The sequence below is a fragment of the Podarcis bocagei genome, assembly GCF_964188305.1.
Source record: "Podarcis bocagei genome assembly, chromosome: 2".
Taxonomy (NCBI): domain Eukaryota; kingdom Metazoa; phylum Chordata; class Lepidosauria; order Squamata; family Lacertidae; genus Podarcis; species Podarcis bocagei.
Genome location: NC_138126.1, coordinates 62,958,705 through 62,979,514, shown reverse-complemented (window position 1 = coordinate 62,979,514; position 20,810 = coordinate 62,958,705). Strand labels below are relative to the sequence as shown.

At 49.0% G+C, this 20,810-nt stretch overlaps 2 protein-coding genes across 5 annotated transcripts in view; both read left to right on the top strand.

The window, feature by feature from the left end:
• The first annotated feature begins 31 nt into the window (after window positions 1-31).
• Window positions 32-11,450, top strand: DOK3 (docking protein 3). Its single transcript, XM_081185314.1, has 5 exons — window positions 32-434; window positions 3,848-4,138; window positions 5,331-5,424; window positions 8,120-8,292; window positions 10,312-11,450. Exons 1-5 carry the CDS (start codon window positions 378-380, stop codon window positions 11,131-11,133), a joined length of 1,437 nt encoding a protein of 478 aa, XP_081041440.1. The 5' UTR covers window positions 32-377; the 3' UTR covers window positions 11,134-11,450.
• A 6,577-nt stretch (window positions 11,451-18,027) lies between these two features.
• The window catches only part of PDLIM7 (PDZ and LIM domain 7), a 43,244-nt gene continuing 40,461 nt past the window's right edge, over window positions 18,028-20,810 (top strand). For 3 of the 4 annotated variants that reach the window (XM_081185750.1, XM_081185747.1, XM_081185749.1), the window contains exon 1: window positions 18,028-18,161. The gene's annotated coding sequence lies outside the window, so the exon portion shown is untranslated. Of the gene's footprint in view, window positions 18,181-20,810 lie in introns of all 4 variants that reach the window. The other variant, XM_081185748.1, reaches the window with a different exon arrangement.

The window sequence follows — 20,810 nt, the reverse complement described above, 5'->3', positions numbered from 1 at the left end:
CCCAGCTCCGGTAGTGGTTTCCGAGACACTCTGCGCCCCCTCTCAGAGAGGGACGTTCAGCCTTCTCTGTGTGACCCCACCTGTCTCTCCCCAGCCATGTCATGCGCCTCTGGCTGGCCCACTCTGCAGTTACCCTGCAGCTGCCGGAAGAGAAAGCTGTTAGCCCACCAACGCTCATCAAGTCAGAAGTCCCCTGGGAGAGCCTGTGTCTCCTGGGACGGCTCTGCCTGTTGCAGCTCCCTATGTGCATGCAGGCCCCAAAGAGGAAGTTAGCAGGCAGAGGAACATACTGACTCATCCCTGTGGCAGCCACAACGGCTTGCGGAGCCTGCAGACTGCCTCGCTCCTCACTGGGCTGCCCCATCAGAGCCTGCCCCATGGAGTGCCCCGTGAAAGATGGGATCATATACATCCAGCACCCCAAATTTGGGAAGGTAAATGGGTGTGTGTGTCTGATTTGGTGGGTGGAGTGTCTGGCCCCAGGGAGCCTTTGCTGTATGGGTGGGTGGGTTCAGTGGGAATTTTGGGTCCCGTCAAATGCAGGGGAGCATATTTCCTAGCTTTTCCTTCTTTAAGGCACACCCTCTGTAGTGCAAGAGTGTGCCTGCAGGAGCTGTCATTGCTCGGCGTCTTTCCTACCTTCTACTTCGTCATGTTACTATATTGTGAATGTACAGCCAAACTGAATGTAAATAAACTCAATAATTAACAAATTAAAATGCTATGTGAAATAAGGGGTGTACCTGAAGCAAGGTGTGTGGGAGAGAGAGGCAGGGAGAGAGACACAGAGAGAGCACATAAAATAAGTAGGATTGGCCTGAAACCACCACTGAGTGTGAGTGTGCAGGGGTGGTCCTATGGGGTTCTGCCTTTTAAAAGTGGGGCCCCCAGTGCCTGGTTTTTCTCTTGCTGCAGGAGGTTTCTAGAGAACTGGGCGCTTTGGCCCATTTATAGTTTGTTGTCAAGGGACTTGCTTGACCAAGGCAGCCATGTTGCTGTCTCCTATCTCTTGGGGTTGGGGATTGACCTGGATCTATCTATCTATTTCTCTCTCTCTCTCTCTCTCTCTCTCTCTCTCTCTCTCTCCCTCTCTCCCCTTTCTTTCTTTCTTTCTGATCAAGTATCTATCATGTTGCAGGTGTTAGTGAACTCAGCTGAAGCCTCAGGCTCCCCTAGGGTGGAATTGGCTGTGGTGCCAGAGCCCCCTTGGTGGCTGCCCATGTGCAGCGGATATGGCAAGGTGGCTGTAAAGAAATGGCTCAGTGGTTCTCTCATTTTCGGTCACCTGCCTTTTTAACGTCCAGGGCTAGCAAATGACACCACCCACACCGAAAGGCAGTCACAATTAGATATTTTTGCATTCCTTGGAGGTGTTCTAAAAGTATTCCTTAACATTTCCTCTGTAAGTAGGTCAATATTCTCCCCCCACCCCACCCCCCAAAAATAACTCCTGAGGCCACACAACAAGCCAAGGTTTGAAATGAGGCCTTTTTGACTCTCGGCTTATGCTCTTAATCACTGTTCTGTATCCATCGCACATTGTTAAGAAACCTAGATCGCAAAAGTGGCTATATTGCTTTGTGGCAAATGGCTACTGGCAAAGCGAGACTGAAAATGTCTGCAGCTGATATATGCTAAGGTCTAAAGGGTTCAGGCAGCATTGCTGACCTGCTATCTTGTTCTTATTACTCAGCAAACTTGACTTTAGGGAAGTAGCCATAGTTACTCCCCATGGGCACTGGGAAGGTATCCTCCTTCCCCCTGTCTAAAATGAACACTCTAGGGTAGAGGGAAGAGAGAAGCAGCCCTGTGGGTGTCTTCCATATTTGGTGCTGACATCCTTCTTAGTCCTCCTTGTCACAAGAGTAGATTGGGAGATAGAGCTTCGCCCGCTGATAATACCAGGCCTGCCTTGTATTCTAGTGTACGGGTGAAAACTCCCTTCTTCTCCTGGCTATTAAGACTCTGTACTAACCAACCACTTTAAACAACAAACAAGCCCAACCTACCACCATCCAAACCCTGCAATGTCATCACCAGAGGCACATAAACTTTGGCTGAGCTTGGGAGCCAAGCCAACCATTGTTTCTAGCCACTGCTAGATTGACTTTCTTACTACTTGCTGCCCAGAGACAAAGTGTACCTGCTACCCAGGAGTGCTGTGCACGTGTGCACCCATGCTTGGCTGCTTGCAGTAACACCTCCAATTGGGTGCTAGGACACACATCTTTAAAAAAAGATGTTTTGGCATATCTCCACGGCTTAGATTTATTTATTTATTGTTAGACCAAAGTGGAGTTTTTTTCTCATGGGCCAGCCAGGTTGACATATCTGTTCTCCAGCAGCAACTTGGTGGCTACATCGGTAGACCTCAAGCTGGCATGCCATTTGTGCACTGGGAAGATTTGTGCTTCCACTTGTCCTGCTATAGAATCCCAATCGTGAAAGAAATTGGACTGTTTTGAAAAGGAAGAGAAAGGGGCGTGGGGAAAGCGTAGTCTGGTGTTAGGTGAGCTGGAAGAGAAAAGGGCCACTATACCAACTGCGACTGATTCGACAGCTACGGCTATTCCTGGACTGGGAAAGCCTTGCCACAGTGGTTCATGCGCTACTTACTTCTAGACTGGATTGTGCTCTATGTGGGGCTTCCCTCGCGTTTGATCCAGAAGCTGCAGCACCATAGAACACCTGTGCTCAGAGATCTGCTGTGGTTGCTGATTTGATGCTGGGCCAGGTTCAAAGTGTTACTGTTTACCTACAAGATCGCCTTACCCCACACGTGCCCACGTGACCGCTTGAAATGGCAGAATTGGCAGGTGCCACATAATGCCTGTTCCACATTTGTAAGAATTTGATCATTTCAGGTGGGAGCACCTACACTTTAGATTGCCCTGCCGCCTTCACTGCTCTTTTCAGTGCCTGCTAAAAACATTGTTGAGTAGACAAGCCTGCCCCGATGCTTAGAATGTGGACATCATTTGTTTTAGCATTTTCACTTCTTTATGTTTTAAAGTAGGATTGTGAATTTTCCCGATTTTACTCTTTTATCTTTTGTAAACTCCTTTGAGGGTGTTGTTGTTTTTACAATCAAAGCAGTGCACAAATTTTAGGAAATAATATAAAAATAAATATTATAGACCACAGCCCTAAAACCACTACTGGTTGTCAGCTTTACACATGTCTTTTGGGCTTCTGAGGCTTCCGCCAGACACTTCACACACATTTCCAGGCTTTCTTTTATTTCCATGAGGTTTAGAAACTTGCTTTTTTAAAAAAAGTATGATTTCAGCAGCTGGCTGCAGGAGGAGGAGATGCTAAATTCCTGCACAGTAAGCCCACAACCTACACACATTTAACTTGTACGCATTCAGCTTTACACACTTGGCAAAAATAAATAAAAATGGTTGGGGCACCCAGGGAAAAAAGACTTTGGCAGTCTCACCTCCCATTGTACCAATGTGTTTTGACTATACACAACTTTGGCTTTCGGCACAATCCCCTGTGTAAATTGAGGGCTTACGGTATTTACACAGCAATCCCACTAATGCTTGTAGTGTATGCAGATGTGTGGCTCTATGCATTCAATTGCCTAAGAGAGGTAATCGCCAAAGAATTCTTCGTAACCTCTGATTCCATATACTGTACTTCCACCTGCTCTTGGCAAAGACCCTACGGAACAATAAATCCCCAGAGAGGATCACATTTCTGCTTGGGTAACGCACCTTCCTGTGAGAATGCTTCTGTTAAAGAGGCCTTTTCCTCTGTGTGTGCATTTCCTAGTGGAGACTGTTGTTAACTGGCGCCTGTCCCTGATTGTGTGCTGTCACCCCTTGCCCCCTGTTCACAGAAGGTCTGGCGGAAAGTGTGGGCCCAGCTCTTCGCCGACAGCCCCTCTGGCATCGCACGACTCGAGTACTTCGAAGGGCGTGAAGGGGCCGCAGCGGAGAAGGCCACCCTGAGGAAGGGCGAGCGGAAGGTGATCCGCCTCTCGGACTGCGTCTCGGTGGAGCGGGCAGGCGAGCACAGCTCCCCCAAGGACACCACGGCCTTCTTCCTGAGCATGATGGAGCGCAACTGCTTGCTGGCAGCGGATCAAGCAGATGAGTGGATCGAATGTATCTGCCAGCTGGCTTTTCAGGTATTGACCTCTTCATATCTTCAGTGGGAAGGCCCTGTGTCTCGCTGAACCATAGGAAAATTCCTCCTGGCCACAAGTCAGATGAGCGGAATCTCAGAGGGGAGCCAAGCTGCTTCCTCTAGAGGTGGCTTGCAGCTGCAAGTTTCTGGCCCTCAGTGAGGGTTGGACTTTATGACCTCCTAAGTCCTTTTTGACCTGTATTCCATTGACTGAAAAGGTCCTAAATTTGACTGCCATGGTGGCAGATGTTCCCTGCCCACTTGCTTTAATGATAAGTACTTTTAATTGTGTCTTTTTTTGGTTAGGTTCTGAATACAAGGGTTTATATATTCTTGCAAAAAAAAAAATCCTTAGGTTTATTCTGGGAATGTAGATGGGGATGAAGCTCTGGAAATTCTGGGCATGGCCTCTGGGTCTGAAATCTCCCTTGACATGATGTATTGCAGCCTATTCTCAACCCATGTTATTCAGAACATTGTCTCAGTGATTTTAATGGGGTATACATTCAAGAATGCATAAGAATTTAACCTTCTAGGACACTTCTATCTTTATTTACTTGAATATACAGTGTTCAGTGACGCTCACTCCCACATAGGTATACACAGAATTGCTGCCTTAATGTGCAAATAATTTGCGCAATCTCTGCTTTTCAATAAATTCTTGGTCATTTCATTCCTGTTTGTTGCCACTTAAAAAGAAGAAAATAGCAGCCTGGTTTCCAAGGATGTTAGATGAGGAAGATAATAAGTTTGTGATGTTCTTGATGCAGGCAGAATGATGGTGGGGCTTTAGTAATGGTGAAACTGAAATTGAGCGAGAAAAAGAATGGCTCACGGGGAAATAGTATTTATGCAGAGCTGGCAACTAAGCTCTTTGCAAAGTAAGCAGATCCTTGGTGAGACACAAGGAGAAGAAAAAGGGAAAGTATTAGAGTTGAATGGGAGGATCGATGTTTTTAGTTGCTCATAAGAACAGTAAGGTGTGGAACAGCTAAAGGGATGTTTCTGGCCCGTAAGAATGGAACAAGGGTTGATGGGTACATGGTTGAAATTGTCTTTGTGTTCAGGTTGAGGTTCAAAGGGAATAATCCAAATGTTGAAACAAGGCACCCTGCCTTTCTCTGTTTCTGTAATGGTTTTCATCTGAGAAATGTCCTCCTTGCTTCATTTCCCCTTTGCTGTGCTGCACACAGAGGATGGCTGCCCCCTCGTCCGGCTCAGTTGGAAACACCCCCAGCCCACAGCCCCTCATGGAGGAGAACACCATCTACTCATCCTGGCAAGAAAGTATGTGCCTAAGGGGCAGGGTGGGGGGTGAAGGACATGGAACAAAACACCAGTTTCTTGTACTCCCAAGTGGCAGCTGATGGAAGGAGAGCCCTTCTGGGAATTTCAAGCTTGTAAGGAGCTTTGGTGCAGCTGCAGGTGCTATAAAATGGTGGCAGTGGGGAACATGCAACCCTCTTCTTGCTCCCAACTCCCATCAACCCCATTCAGCATGGAGGACCACAGATTTCCCATCTCTGCTGCACAGGCCCCAGTCCGCTACTCAAAGTTGACCTAAAGCCTTTCTCAAACTTGGGTTCCTGGATGTTGTTGGACTACAACTCCCATCATCCCTAGCTACCAGGAAAAGTGGTCGGGGCGATGGGAGTTGTAGTCCAACAACATCTGGGAACCCATGTTTGAGAAAGGCTAGGACATTTGTGAAAACCCAAACAGCCAACCCCCATGCTGGCAAAAATGGGATAAGGTAAATTGGAGGTGAGGAACCTATTTCAGCCTGAAGGCCAGATTTGAACTTAATCAACTATCCAGAGGCTGTATTCCAATGGTGGGTGGGGGCAAAAGTGGATGGAGCAAAACAACACAAGAAAAAATCCTCTGTTAGCACCTCCCCCTGCCCACCCCCACCTTGTCACCTGACATGCAGGAAAACAGCACCCACACATGCATACAATGCATGCATGCATGCGGTCACATATACATGCACTTTCCCGCATCAGACATACTGGCACACAGGCATGTGTTTACATGCACACACACAGTGCTCTCTACCTCAGCACTAGGGTGGCTGGAAAGATCCATCTGCCTGCTCTTTAGATAGGATCTCTCAATCTTGACCTTAGCTCCTTAGCGCTAGGATGGGAGAATGAGAGTATAAGGCTGCATTTCTTCCCACCCACCCCCTCCAGCACAGCAGGTGGAAACGCTGCCTTTTGCTCTTATCTCTCATCTAAGTGCGGTGGTGTTCAGCACTAACACTGGAGATAAAGAGATCCCTCTGCCTGCTCTTCAAGCGCTTGTCACCAATCTATTTAGTTCATCTATTTTATTTAACAAACTCTATATACCTCTGACTTACAAAACATAATGATTAGATTCTGATCCTTAGAACGTGATAGATGTGCTGACTGAGCCAGTAGTCACGCTAAGTTGACTAATAGTAAAAGCCAGAAAATGATGAAACCAGCCATAAAATGACGTGAGATGAACGGGAGATGAGAAGGGCTTGTTGGGACAGGCCTGGTGGGGCAGAATAGACCCACGAGCTGAAGGTTCTTCACTGTAGAGCTGAATCATTGACAACGTGCCTCCCTTTACTGATAACCCCCCCCCCAATCTGCCAACTGAGGTATGGCTGCCAAGCCCCACCCAGAAAGTGAATCCATAGCTGAGATGAAAAGATTTGAAACCAGGGGTCCAAAGTTCAACGCTCTAATAACTGGAGTCACCCAACTCTTTTGAGCTGACAGCTTTACCCCACTGTTCTTCAAGAGTGTCATGTGCAGCGCTCGCTTTGGCAGCACATATACTAAAAAATTGGAACGATACAGAGAAGATTAGCATGGCCCTTCACAAGGATGACACACAAATTCGTGAAGTGTTCCATAATAATAATAATAATAATAATAATAATAATAATAATAATAATGGAGTGTCATGTGTCCCTTTCAATGATTTTGGCATTAGAAAGAAAGGACCCTCTAAAACGGACAATTAGAGGCAAAGTGTTCTTGACAAGAAGCGTAAAACAAACAGCTTTGTGTGCTCCTATTATTAGATAGGAGTTTCTCCTTAGCTGTTCCCACACTGTTCTGTGCCCCAGTGACTCTATATTTACTGAGGCAGATGGGCAAGCTAAAAAAGGAGTCTCATTTTTGAAGGATGTAAATTCACAAGCACTAGTGGATATTCTGATGGAATGGGGGAATATATTTCTGAAGGGAACAGAGCAGTTCTGAAACAAAGTACCTGCTCCAACCATTGTGCACTCCACAAGGCAGTTAAGATAGCATGGGAGGAGGAGAGGAAGGGAAGCAGTCACAAAAATGTCTTCAACCATAAAAAAAAAAGAGTCAGGGCTCTTTAGATAGCACAACAAAAACATGGGGTCCTCTTCAGATTTCTGAATCCCTTTCCCACCAGAGTTCCACTTGCTCCTCCCCTGTCAGTTTGCTCCTCCTCCTTGAGGAGAATACAGTTTTCAAAATAAGCTAACACATGTGCCCAGCTACTTAATCTTATTTTTGCAACCTCCACTCATTTTGTGCAGTTTTGGTTACAGTCGTACCTTGGAAGTCGAACGGAATCCGTTCCAGAAGTCCATTCAACTTCCAAAATGTTCGGAAATGAAGCCATGACTTCTGATTGGCTGCAGGAAGCTCCTGCAGCCAATCGGAACCCGTGGAACCCGTTGGACATTTGGGTTCCAAAGAATGTTTGCAAACCTGAACACTCACTTCCGGGTTTGCGGCGTTCAGGAGCCAAAACGTTCAACTCGCAAGGGGGTTTGACTTCCAAGGTATGAATGTACTCTGGTGGTGTGCAGTTTTGATAAGTTTTTGTTTGCTTATTTTTTTAAAAAAAAGTGCACTCACAGAGTGTAGTCAGAGCCATGACGGGGTTGGGAGGAATTAAAACTAAGAATACACATGGCTTTAGAGGGATTTGTTTACTTTTTGCAATGCCTTCTCAACAGCCTGCGAGTTCCCCGTGTCAGTTTTCCCGACAGAGGCATCTGCAAGATGTCACTTGAAAGGGAACTACCTGATGACGACTTTACCTGAGCACCTGGTGCTGAAGGACATGCACTCAGGGCAAGCCCTCTATACCTGGCCTTATGCCTTCCTCCGAAGATTTGGCCAGGAAAAGGTATGTTGTGTCTGTTTCCTCCTCCAGTGGCCCAGAAAACACCTGTCCTCTACTGACTACCCTCAGGAGTAGCATCAAAGGCAGGGAACATCCTGTCTTGTCCTGCAGCTTGAGGACAGGGAGTACCCTCACTCCCAGTGGGCTGTGTTAGCAGGCCCTGGTCACACCTTCAGCCCACAGAATGATTTCAAAATAAGCGAACCTGGGTGGTGCTGTGGGTTAAACCACAGAGCCTAAGACTTGCTGATCAGAAGGTTGGCGGTTTGAATCCCCGCGATGGGGTGAGCTCCCGTTGCTCGGTCCCTGCTCCTGCCAACATAGCAGTTCGAAAGCACGTCAAAGTGCAAGTAGATAAATAGGTACCGCTCCGGCGGGAAGGTAAATGGCGTTTCCGTGCGCTGCTCTGGTTCGCCAGAAGCGGCTTAGTCATGCTGGCCACATGACGCGGAAGCTGCCCGCCGGCTCCCTCGGCCAATAAAGCGAGATGAGCGCCGCAACCACAGAGTTGGCCATGACTGGACCTAATGGTCAGGGGTCCCTTTACCTTTACAGGGATAGCAGATAAGTCTACCTCACACTTCAGGTGATGCTTCTTTTAGTGTGTTGCTGCTGTTCTGGGAATAGTAGTATCTTTAGTAAATTCACACCCACCCTTTTCTGGCTTGGTGCATTGGGCTAGGAGTTGAAATGCTCACCCTCCCATTATTTCACCATTCACTTGAACACAAAAAAATTGTCCACCCACTCTTCTGATATGACAATCCTGGAGGCTGGTATATTTCCTCCCGCTGCCCTACCCACCTTCTTAGTTTGCTGCCTGCTCCTGGGACTTTTTAAACCCATCCAGATTAGACTCAGTTAGAGCTATTTCATATGCAGGGACCATAGATCAGCTGCTGAAAGCGTGCTGCACATCCTTTGCATGCCGAAGGACCCAGATTCAATCCCTGGCATCTCCAGTTAAAAGAAACAGGTAGAAGGCGATGGGGAAGAGTCTCTGCCTGAGAGCTGTGGGAAGTTAAACTGGGCAATCCTGGGCTAGATGGAGAAAATATAGTCCAAACAGATGGCCCTCTTGCTGCTCGACGCCAAAGACAAGATGACGGCCTTCCATTGCATGCACAGAAGCTACCTGGGCTGACAGCTGAGTCTTAGCATTGGCAATGGCACAGCACCCTCCAACACTCCTGGGGGCAGCAGGCTATCCTGGCAGGAGGGGGTCGAGTGCAGGGCAGCCTAGCTTAAGGGACTTGGAGGAATGATGGTGGATTGCTGCCCTGCCCCCAGTGGTGAATGGTGCCCCTTTGCGACTGGTCGGGAGGAAGGCAGAGAGACCAATAGCAGGTGGCGCCAGAGCCAATGACAGGCAGAGCCACCTGTGATGAGTTGTAAGGAGACAGGTTGGGGTTGGCTAAGGGCAGGCTGAGTTTGGTGGGACAGGGCTCCCTTTGCCCTGAATGGACCAGCCTGTGTCGCCTGTCCTCCCCCAGCACCTGCCCCCCTGCTTGGCCCTAATGGTAGGGCTGCCCTTGAGTCTGGCCCAATATAAGGCCTCTTCCAGGGTAAATTGCTGCCATGTCCAGCTAAAAGGATTTTGGGTGGCATAGCAAGAGGAAATGTCTGGCTGAGATGCTGCAGAGCCACTGCCCATCATAATCCTGGGCTAAAAGGTCCCATTGAATTAAATCAGCAACTTCTATCTAGTCTGTTTTTCTTGGCTCTGTCTCCAATGAGGCTCAGCATCAGCAGACACATGAAAAGCACATCCAATGTTTAAAGCGCATGGCTTTCCCAAAAAAGGAACCCTGGGAAACGGTAGTTTGTTGAGGTTGCTGGGCACTGTAGAACTACAGTTCCCAGGGTTCTTTGGAGTTCCTTGAATGTTTGTTGGGTGTGCTTTAAATGTTTGGTGCTGCTCTGATTTGCTTTGCCTTAGATGCTGCAGGGGAAAGTTGAGCAGAGATATCAATGATGGCCAAGTATGAGAATCACCTTTGTGTTCCCCCACTCTCTCCCCAGACGGTGTTCTCCTTTGAGGCCGGGCGCCGCTGTGACTCCGGAGAGGGCCTCTTTATCTTTAACACCGTACGGGCTGCGGAGATCTGCCGAGCTGTCTCGGCCTCCATAGACCGCCAGAAAGCCACTCTTCTGGAGAGAGACAAGAAAGCTGGCATCTCCCCAGCCCAGGACTGTGTGCAGGAAACAGGGGGCTGGTCCTGGCCCACCAGCCCAGAGAGCCCAGAGGGAGCGCAGCCGCTGTACGAAAGAACGCCAAAGGGAAGTGTGGACATGGGGTACTCGGCAGCGCCTCCTGGCAGCAGCCGCTCCATTTCTCCAGAGTTCAAGGCTTCCGACTCGCCCATCATCTACGCTTCCATCGGCAAGAGCTTCCCTCTCCCATTCCAGGCCTCGGGCAAGGCAGAGGCAGAACCCAAAGCAGGAAGAGAGCAGGGCTCGGACCACCTCTATGAGAACCTGCGCAGCCTGGAGCAGCAGGCCCTCTGCGCGGAGCCTCTGAGCCTCGGCTACAGAGACTCCCCTGAGGGCAGCGGCAGCAACGGGGGGTCGCCCATCTACGACAACAGCCCCGTCGTGGCAAGGCGCTCCAACAGTAACCCTGGCTTCAATCCCAGCGCTGTGGGGGCTGACCCTGCCCCAGACAGCCAGTGCCCTCCTCCCTTGCTGGATTGCCAGGGGCCCGAAAGCGGAGGTGAGGGCCGGGCCAGGGCCAAGGCCAGAGGGGCTGGGGCCTTCAAGCACAAGCTGGTCACTATGTTGAGCAGGGATGGAGGAGCCAGTAAAGCAGCCGGCAAGAATGCAGGCTCAATGGACAAAGCATGATGGATCCCTCCAGCTGCCTGGGGTTTGGGGAGCCCCTTCCGCCAATTTAATCTGCTATTCCTCCTCTGCCTCCTCCTTATCAAGACTTTGGCAGGCGGGATCTATGTGACCTCAAGATGCAGATTCTCAAATCGTTAGATAGTGACACGTTGGAGGCAAGGCTGGTTAGATGCCCTCAACTCCATTGTGTCAGACTTGGTTCCTCAGGTGAGGCATGTCAAGCTTGGGAACAAGGGGATCTGAGGGACCAGGTGGGTGAGGTGTACATTTTGGGTTTTCTTTTGTCCTTTGTGTCTCAATAAATAAATAAAACAACGTTTCTTGGGTTATCAAGTCCCTCTGTTGATGCGGATTCTGCTTGGTGCTTTGTCTCTTTGCTCTTTTGCTTTTGAGACCACCTGTCACTGCTGCACTTCCTAGGGAGGGATCTTCACATGGAAACCCCCTGGGAACTTTGCTGGTGTTATGAGGGCCAGCCTCACTCAGTGGTGAAGGGCATTCTTGCTTGGCAAGTGCTAAATCCCTGGGATCTCTGGATGCAGGGCTGGGGAAAACATCCATGTTGGAGAACCCATGCCAGTCAGCACAGTATCACATAGCCCTCAACTGTCCTGAAAAAAACTGGGACATCCCACCGCCTAAGAGCATGGCAGCCATTTGGGGCGTCACAATCTCACCCTAAAAAAAGTGCTTTCTCGGGGCCGTGATCTTGCATGAGTCACATGACTCATGCAGTAGTGCAGCCCCGGAAGATGGTGCCCTAGATTTTCATCATGACGCGTTGGAGGGTATGGTATCAGGCTCTCTAGATAGCCAATGGCCTGACCTAAGGCACCTTCCTCTGTTCTTATCCATTTAGTATCCTAGCACCGTCCTTTTATTGAAGTGATGGGGAAACTTTAGCCCTCTTGGACTCAAGCATAGCCAATGGCAAGTTGTTGTAGTCCAACAACATATCAAAGGCCATAGGTTCCTCTTTTCACCCTTTTTTGCATGCTATAGTATGACGAGCTTCAAGTAATTGCTCTATTCTTGCACCAGAGGGCAATACGCCCTCTGCATGTAACTGAGCTCCAGCTTGCTCCATGTCAGCCCCATGGAGACAAAGGTGGACCCTACGTGGCTTTCATGTTCTGCTGACCAGTCAGTTGTGAATGGAACGTGTGCTATTGTGAGGAGAGTTTTCTTTTAAATTATGTCGTGTAGTGGCCATTTCCTATTGTAAAGAGTAAATTCCTGAGTTGGAATGATGGGGTGACCCTCAACAGACCTCTAGATTCCAACCTCCCTTTCCCTTCTAATCTCTTCTTCATTTATTTCTCTGGCGTTTCTGGGCATTAAGTTGCCCGGAGTATGAATTCAGCAGTACTTAAGAGGAAGGCCCAACCCAAGAGGTTTTGCTGTCTGGAACAAGAACCCCCACCCTGGCCCACCAGTCCAAATTGCATGTAACAGTACAGAAGACAACTGTTCTGGCATTTTCTTTCACTATGTGTATGCCACACATTTAAAGCACATTGCCTCACCCCACCCTAAAAGGGATATTGGGAATTGTAGTTTGTTAAAGGTGCTGGGAATTGCAGCTCTACGAGGAGTAAACTGCAGTTCCCAGGATTCTCTTGTGTGTGAGTGCTTTAAATGGTGTGTATGCAGTCAGCTAGACACCAAAGGGCAGCAGGTGAGCTTAGAGGCTGTGGTGCAGATCAGATGGTGGCACACTCCTTTCTGTCTGCTCTGCGGGCCCTCAGCACCCGCCGCCTGAGGCAGTTGTCACACTCTACCTAATGGTAGAGCCAGTCCTGAGAAGAGCAACAGTTGTCATCAGTGGGCTCCAAAAGCCACGACCCAGAAAGGGTAGCATTAGGTCTGTCACCACATTCTGTGTGGAGTGCAGCCCCAAATACATATGAGGAGGAGATGGTACAGGACCATGCGCGTGAGTAATGTCTGAAGGAAAGTTCATGTAAAATAAGAGAGGGGACTGCAGCATTCTGAAACACGGGCCAAATCTTAAAATGCAAGGCATGGCAGCAGCTTTCCAATAAGGAGATGAGGGGAGTGTGTGTGTCTCTTTCACAGCGAGGCAGCTCTGTTGTTAAGAGGCTGCGTTGCACACGCAGAGAGTGGAAGAGGGATTTCCCTTTGGCGCCATCTGAGGATAATAACGGAGCCACTTCCTGCTCTGCTTTGCTAAGCAAATCCAGATGTGGGCCTTCTGAATAGAAGCAGCAGGCAGCTTGCTGTAAACAACTCCAGGCCTCAATCAAAAGGATGGCGGCAGCCGCTGCTCTGCCAGCGCAGTAGCCTAACCCTGTGGTTCAGGGGGAAGCTCTGCCTGAAGAACCCACCACAAGACAGATCAGACAATGCCAAGCTCCTTATGAATGCATTTGTGTGAGGTAGGAGGGTGAGGGTCACAAATATCTATTACTTTGGGGCAGGTAGCAATGGATCCCAGTTGCTTTAGGCTCTCTGAACTCAAATCCAGCAGTTCAATCCAAGACTGGCGGTGCGAGGAGGGAGGGCGGGGAGAGAGAAAGTTTTATTAGCAGGATGGTTTTCATTTGGGTAGCTCTGAAGCGTAAAATGAAGGCAGGGCCATATGGCTGTTGTAGTGCCAGTTTATGTCCAGCAGAGGGAGTCAGATTATCAGATTCCTCTGCTGGTACTTAATTGGACTGTAAGCAGAAGGAAAGTAGGCAGCATCCATTAACTGCTTGCATTTTGGGGTAGCATTTTTCAAGGATGTAAATAAATCCAGGTTTCCATTAGCATCCTTTTAAAAAATGGGTCTGCTGACCAGCACCTAAGTGGGTGCTGTAGAGGGAAGAAAGAGGGTTTATTCTGCTCTGTGTTTAGGTCACTTTCTCGTAATCATAGAATCATAGAAATAAAGTATGGAAATAAAGGTCTAGGGTGGTTTCATTAATCAAAGCAACTGCTCCTGACTTGGACATATGAGCAGAGGCCAGGCGAGCTGCCTTGATCAGGTAATGCATGGTGTTCTGGAGAAACATGTCATCGTCGTCTTTGGCAATCGCTTGTAGAAGAGTAAGATTGTCTTCCGTGAACACGGTCTTAACAGTGAGTCCATAAGTGTCTGTGGAGGCCAATTCTGGATCCACACGTCCTTCCACAGTGGGGACATAGGTTTCCAGGCAGGAGTTGATCATGGTGAGGGTTTGCCAAACGTGCCTTTTTCTTAGCACATTTCTCCCTTTTGTCCTGAGTTCGAGTGTCTTCAAAGTCCACGACACCTTTGGTAAAGGCTGTTCTCCAATTAGAGCACCATCAACGGTGTCTCTGAAAATTTTTACATATCACTTGGGGGGACATGTGTGGTTACCATGACCAGGACTGCAATTGTAGGGGTATCTGTAGGAACTATATTCGGTACAGTTGTCAGCTGACCATTGGCCCAGTTTTCCTGCTACTGCAAAACCAATAACTTCTTGACAAATCCTCCATGTGCATAATTGCCAGCAATTGAAACTTCAAAAGAGGGAGCTCTAAATTCCACTCCTACCTGAAAAAGCCCATACACGCTCTGGCCCTGCTGGCTGACCCCCGACCTATGTTGAAAGAAAAGCAAATAAATCTAGGTACTGAACTATTTGCATTCATTTCAGATTACATCCCTAAATCTTTGTTCTTTAAAGGAAAAAGACCAAGACCAGGTTAAAAATGAACACAGCTTCACCCTTCCTGTTTTGTTTTGCTCTGCCCTCATCCACCAGTTTGTTCCTCCCCCACTCCCACCATGTTTCTGCTTTTGATGGCACAATAACTTAAGAGTATGTGGGATTAAAGTGGCTTAAGGGAAACTACTAGGTGTTTTATTGAAAGAGCACTGTGGTCAGTGGTCAGAGCAGTAGATTAAGAGCAAGGAGACGTGGGATCAAATCCCCAGTTGGCTATTATTCTCACTGGTTAACCTTGATCCGCTCTCTCCGCCCCGTCCTACCCCCACAGAGCTGTTGCGATGACAAACAGGGAACGAAGAACCACTGAGATCCTTGGAAGAGGAGTGGGATAAAAATGAAATAAATCTATTTGTTTACCTCCCGCAGAGAGAAACTTGGCAGCCTCCTCTGGCTGAAGCAGCAAAGCTAAACATTGCTTTCAACCTCCTCCGCCTTGATCCTTTATCCTGTGTGTAGAAATCATAGCTGATGCATAAAGACCAGGGAGCCCTCCTGATCCCAGCACCTTTTAACAGTGACAGTGCTAAGTAATGAGTACTTCGGAGACCTCACTGGGAAAGAACTGGCTTCTTTCCAGGTTAAAACGTTAAGTTTCATGACTTACAGAATCTGCCGTTTTGAGATTTGTCAGCCCGCTTCTAACATGTGCTGAGAATGAATCACTGAATTCTGCCTTAAATAGAAGAGAAAGTGACTGGAGATTTCCAGAGAGGGAGAGGGGGCTGAGAAGTTGCCTTGTTCGGCTGCTATTTTGCTTTGGTTCAGCGGCTTCCCCTGGCTCTGTGCTGGGTTTTAATAGGCATCCTAGAGAGGCAAGTCACACAACGCTTGTGAGATGTCCTCTGAGGGATTTCAGATGCTATGAGCTTGTGTACTCGTTCCCCACACAGAACTGTGGCTCCCTGCATTCTGTATAGTGATGTTTTATTTACAGCCTTGTGTGCCAACAAACAACAATATTCAAAACATGTGGCAGCAATTTTGCATGATCAGAATGCTTCCCCCCCCATCTCCATCTTTAGTTTTGTTTTTTCCAAATAGGCTACATGGCCTTATGCCAAGCACTTTTTATCCCATACTTTCCTGCCACTTTCCTTAGCTCCAATATCTGACTTTTTTGGTCTTCTTGTTGCCCATTCTGGATGCCACTGCCTATACATACATAGCATGATGTCAGTTCTGTTGCCTGTGCACATTCTGGAACAGGAACTTCCTGTGCTCCTGGTCCTTTGTTTTTACAGAGTGCTTTCAGGGGGTGGCTTCACCTGGGGAAAGCTCTGCAAATTTGAAAGTAAAACGAAAGGACTTGCTGTCTTCAGAGCTATTGACCGTGGATTTATGGTCCAATAGACTTTGGACTAGCTGTGGTCAGCGTGTGACATCCGGCTTGTGGGTGTCCTACATTTTGGCATAGGAACACAGTGGTCACCCATGAAGAACTACGGTCACTGAAGAAAGCTGAGCTCCAGAAAGGGGCCATAACTCAATGGCACGCTGTATGTACTGCATTTGCATGCAGTTTCAAATGTGAGTTCTCTCTACGTTAAAAGGGCCTTGGGTAGCAGAAATGGGAAAAGCTCCCCATGAGAGTCACATCTTGGAGAGTCACATGGGGACTGAGGCCACTGACCTTTCTAGCTCAGTAAAAGGAGCTTCATGTCTGCTTGACGGCTAGAAGCCTTATTTTCAGTGGGGAGAGGATTGCTCTTCTCCCCCATGGTACCAATGTTAAAAGGGGAATTTATGCATCCTTTGCAGGTTCTGTTGTTCATCCTGCCTCCATAGTTGTGCTTGGCCTGCTATATTGAACTTACAGTGGTACCTCTGGTTGCGAATGGGATCTGTTCTGGAGGCCCATTCGCAACCTGAAAAGAATGCAACCTGTGTCTGCGCACGCACTGGTCGCGATTTGCCGCTTCTGCGTATGCGTGTGACATCATTTTGCGTGTCTGCACATGCACAAGTGGCAAAACCCAGAAGTAACCCTTTCCAGTACTTTCGGGTCGCCATGGGATACAACCTGAAAACGTGCAACCTGAAGCAAACATAAAATGAGGTATGACTGTAGAGAGACATTGGCAGTGTCTGTTAATACCTGTGTTGTGTTGTGTTGCAGTTGCACAAAACACATTCCTGCATACTGTACCATGGAAAAGTTTGGGCACCCTGCAAAAAAGCATTTCAGATTCCTTCGCCATGTTTTGGACAGGAGCTTTTCTCTGTTCTTCCCCTAAAAGTAAAGGTAAAGGGACCCCTGACCATTAGGTCCAGTCGTGACCGACTCTGGGATTGTGGCGCTCATCTCACTTTATTGGCCAAAGGAGCCGGCATACAGCTTCCGGGTCATGTGGCCAGCATGACTAAGCTGCTTCTGGCGAACCAGAGCAGCGTACGGAAACGCCGTTTACCTTCCCTCTGGAGCGGTACCTATTTATCCACTTGCACTAGGTACAAAAACTCATTTCTCTTTTTTCCAAAGAGAAATTGTGTGTACACCAGGCATAGGCAAACTGGACCCTCCATATGTTTTGTGACTACAATTCCCATCATCCCTGACCACTGGTCCTGTTAGCTAGGGATGATGGGAGTTGTACTCCCAAAACATATGGAGGGCCGAGTTCACCTATGCCTGGTGCTGGCCCTGCCACTAGCTTTCAAGCATCTTGGCTGTGTGAAGCAGCTGCAGTAAAAATAATAACCATGACGATAGTGAAGGTGGGGGCTGGGAATTCCACAACTTAGGGGCCGTCGCAGGGAATGCCCTCACCCGATTAATAAAGCGCCTCTTCAGTTCCTGAGCATGTGCAGAATGCTGCGAGTGACCCACAAGCACCTCCCACCTCACAAGCAACAGCGAGGAGATCTTTCAGAGGCGAAACTAGGATTTCCAGAAGGAAGGACGGGGCTGTACCAATCCTATTTGGCGGGGCTTGGGCGGCAGCTGCGCAAGGAGACGCCGCCCTCCTGGGCGCAACATCCGCGGAGGGCGCGGCGATTTCGGCGCCGCGCTCCGCCCTTTCTCCTCCAGCCAGGGGACGCGGGCGCCGCACACCTCCAATAGGGGGCGCTTTTACGCCGAGCAAGCGCCCCCGACGGCGCGCATGCGCTTCTACCTAGCAGGCGGCGCGCTTGTTGAATGGTGAGGCGGGGGGGGGCAGCAGGGGGCGGGGCTTGCGCTTGAACTGCTGAGCAGGCGGAGCCCCGCCGGAGATAGATATATAAGGGCTCCGTGGGTGCCGGCGGCGCTGCGGCTGAGACGGGGCGGCGGAGGCTGCTCAGTAGCTCCGCCCTTCTCTGAGGAGGTCGCGCGCGGGGACCTTGCAGGTATTGCATCCCGTCCCTGGTTGGAGTTGGCGGTGGGTGAGGAAAGGGAAAGTGATGTGGCTTTTCTGGGGACTCGTGTGGGCAGAGAAGGGCGTCGGGGTGACATGAGTGCCTCTTTCCCCACATATCCCCACCCCCTTCTCCATCCCAGTCATGCTTTAGGTCAGATGTGAACGAGAGTTTGTGCCTCTCTTCACTCGCCCCCCCCCTTCGTACTTTCCCTTTCTGTGTTTTACCACGCGCTTCTCTCTCTCTCCCCGGCTCCCCGTGCGTACTTTAGGAAGTCTCCTGGGTGCCCCCCCCGTTCTTTTTTCCATAGGGACGTCCTCTTGCCGTGGGGCTGGGGCGTGCCCCCTAGCCGTGCGTTAGCGGTGTCTCAGCGAGACTAGCGTGTTGCTCATGGCACCAGGATGTAACCGTCACCCTCGGTTTCCTGCGGCGGCTCGGAGCAGGGACGTCCCGTTTCGTGGGTGTGATGGCTGGTAGGGATCCCCTCTTGAGCCGAGGGAAGGGGCTGGTGCTGGAGGCTCCCGTCGCAGGAGTGAGTCTCTCTCCTCGCCGTCAAGGGTCTGAACCGCGGCATGCATGCGCCGGCACACGTCCCTCCTGGCTCCCCGCTCTTCTTCTGGACGTCTATTCTCGTCGTTCATCTAAAAGTGTCTCTGAGCTGTAACTTAATATTGCAGCATGTCCAGGAGGTCTGAATTCCAGAAGGGCTGTGAACAAGCATTGCGCCTGCGGCGGTCAGTGTCAAGATGGCACAAGTATGGCTGTTTCTTCAGTGACTTTCTTAGGCTTTCTTAAAATTATGGGTCGTGTTCCTGATAAACTTTTTTTCCTGTGTTATCAAGCGCAACTTCAAAAAACCCACATGAGGTGCAGTTGGCTCTTGAGCTTGGTGGCCTTGTTTGTGAAGATTTGTGGAAAGCATTCCACAATAGAAATGTTCACTGGGAGGGGCAGATTTTTCATGCTTTTTGGGCTTCCAAGTGTATTTGGCTGACTGCTGTTAGAAAGAGGGTGCTGGCCTTGGCCTGATCCTGCAGGGCTGCTATCAGGACCACCTAGAAATTCTGTGAGAGTTTGCTATTAACTTCCAGACTTCTTCTGTGCATATATATTGAGCAAATGCGTTTAATAACGAAGGGGGCAGACATAACCTGTCATATTTATCACAAATCCTTGCCTGCTTTGGATCATGGAGTAAAGACCCAGCAGCACCCGTTACTGATGTGAAGGGATGCTTCACACAAGCAAAGGAGGCAGGCACCTGACTTTATTTCACTCAAGGCTTTTATTTGATGACCCTCTTCACTGTGTGAAAGAAAAAAGTGGTGGCAGGAGGGATGGGGGGGGGGAGCAGGAGGACTGAGGGAAAAGAACTTTTCCAGGAGTTGGGGAGAGAGTGAGTGCAGCATTTTCCTGCTGGTCTATTTATTGCTCATCCAGCTCTTTCCTTCCTTGAGGGCTGCCAGCTGAATCCACAAAAACAAAAAATAAACTTGGTCATCATCTGGAGATATGCGCACAAGGGGCAAAAGGGGAGAAATGGAGCCTGGTGCATCCTCCATTCCCATGTGACGTTATCCAGAGAGGGTGAGGACAAATATCATGAGGTTTGCCAGGTGCTGGAGGTTTTAATATGGCAGCCTCCTAGGGTGGAATTTGCTTTCCCAAAGTCCAGGAAGAGCTGTTGTGCAAAGTGAAAAAAGTTTCCGCTCAGTGTTTCTCAGCAGTGTGATGAAGTGTACTTCTGATTCCTTTTGTGCCTGGGACCAGTATTTTTCTTTTAAAACTTGCTTCCTTGTGGATAAGCGTTCTTTTAGTATTTTAATTCTGCAAGAGAATTGGCAGCTGCTTGTTAAAAATGAGAATTTGGCAAACTTTAATTTAGTGCTGGCAAATGTGTAGAAATGTATCCGGATTTAAAACGACAACAACCGCAGCAGATATTCTTGCTGTGCCGTTTTATTTTGCAGGGTAGTCTTCGTTTCAAGAATGCATTTAATTATTCTTGCCGCCCTGGCTGTTCAGTTTTCTTGTAATGGGCTATCTCCTTTTCTTGGTTCTTCAACTTAATGCACCTCAACCCTGCCCTTCCCCTGTTATTCTTGCCTTCTGTCAGGCACTTCCAGGAAGTGCTTTATCAGTGCATATAGACTTCTTATCCTGCCAGATGGGCTCCTTGCAGTCTAGTCTGGTCCCTTAGACCTGAGCTGGGTAGGGGGCATTAACTAGGCAGCAGCGTGGCACACAACCTGATTCTGCTCACTAGTGATCTTCTTAATTCAGCTTGATTTCTGTTTCTTTTTCACCATGCCTTGGCTTTTTCCAAACTTCATTTACTTATCCTGAGAGCAGCTAGCTCTTGATGCCCCATTCATTTCACTGTTTTTCAGCCCAACGGGAATCTCTTGTGGGCCACTTCTGAGGAGGGGGACATGCCAGTGATGGGCAGGGCTGTGGGCAAAAGTGGGCAGAGCCCAATGGATGTTTCTCTACACTGGGCTCTGTTCCAGCCGTGCGAAAGACAGAGCGGTTTCTGCATTCCCACCCACACCATCTCTTCGTCCTGCTCCTGGGCAGCCAAGAGGCGTTGCAGCTCAAGGAGGGTGTGGAGCAGGACCAATGGGTTGTGTGGTTTCAATG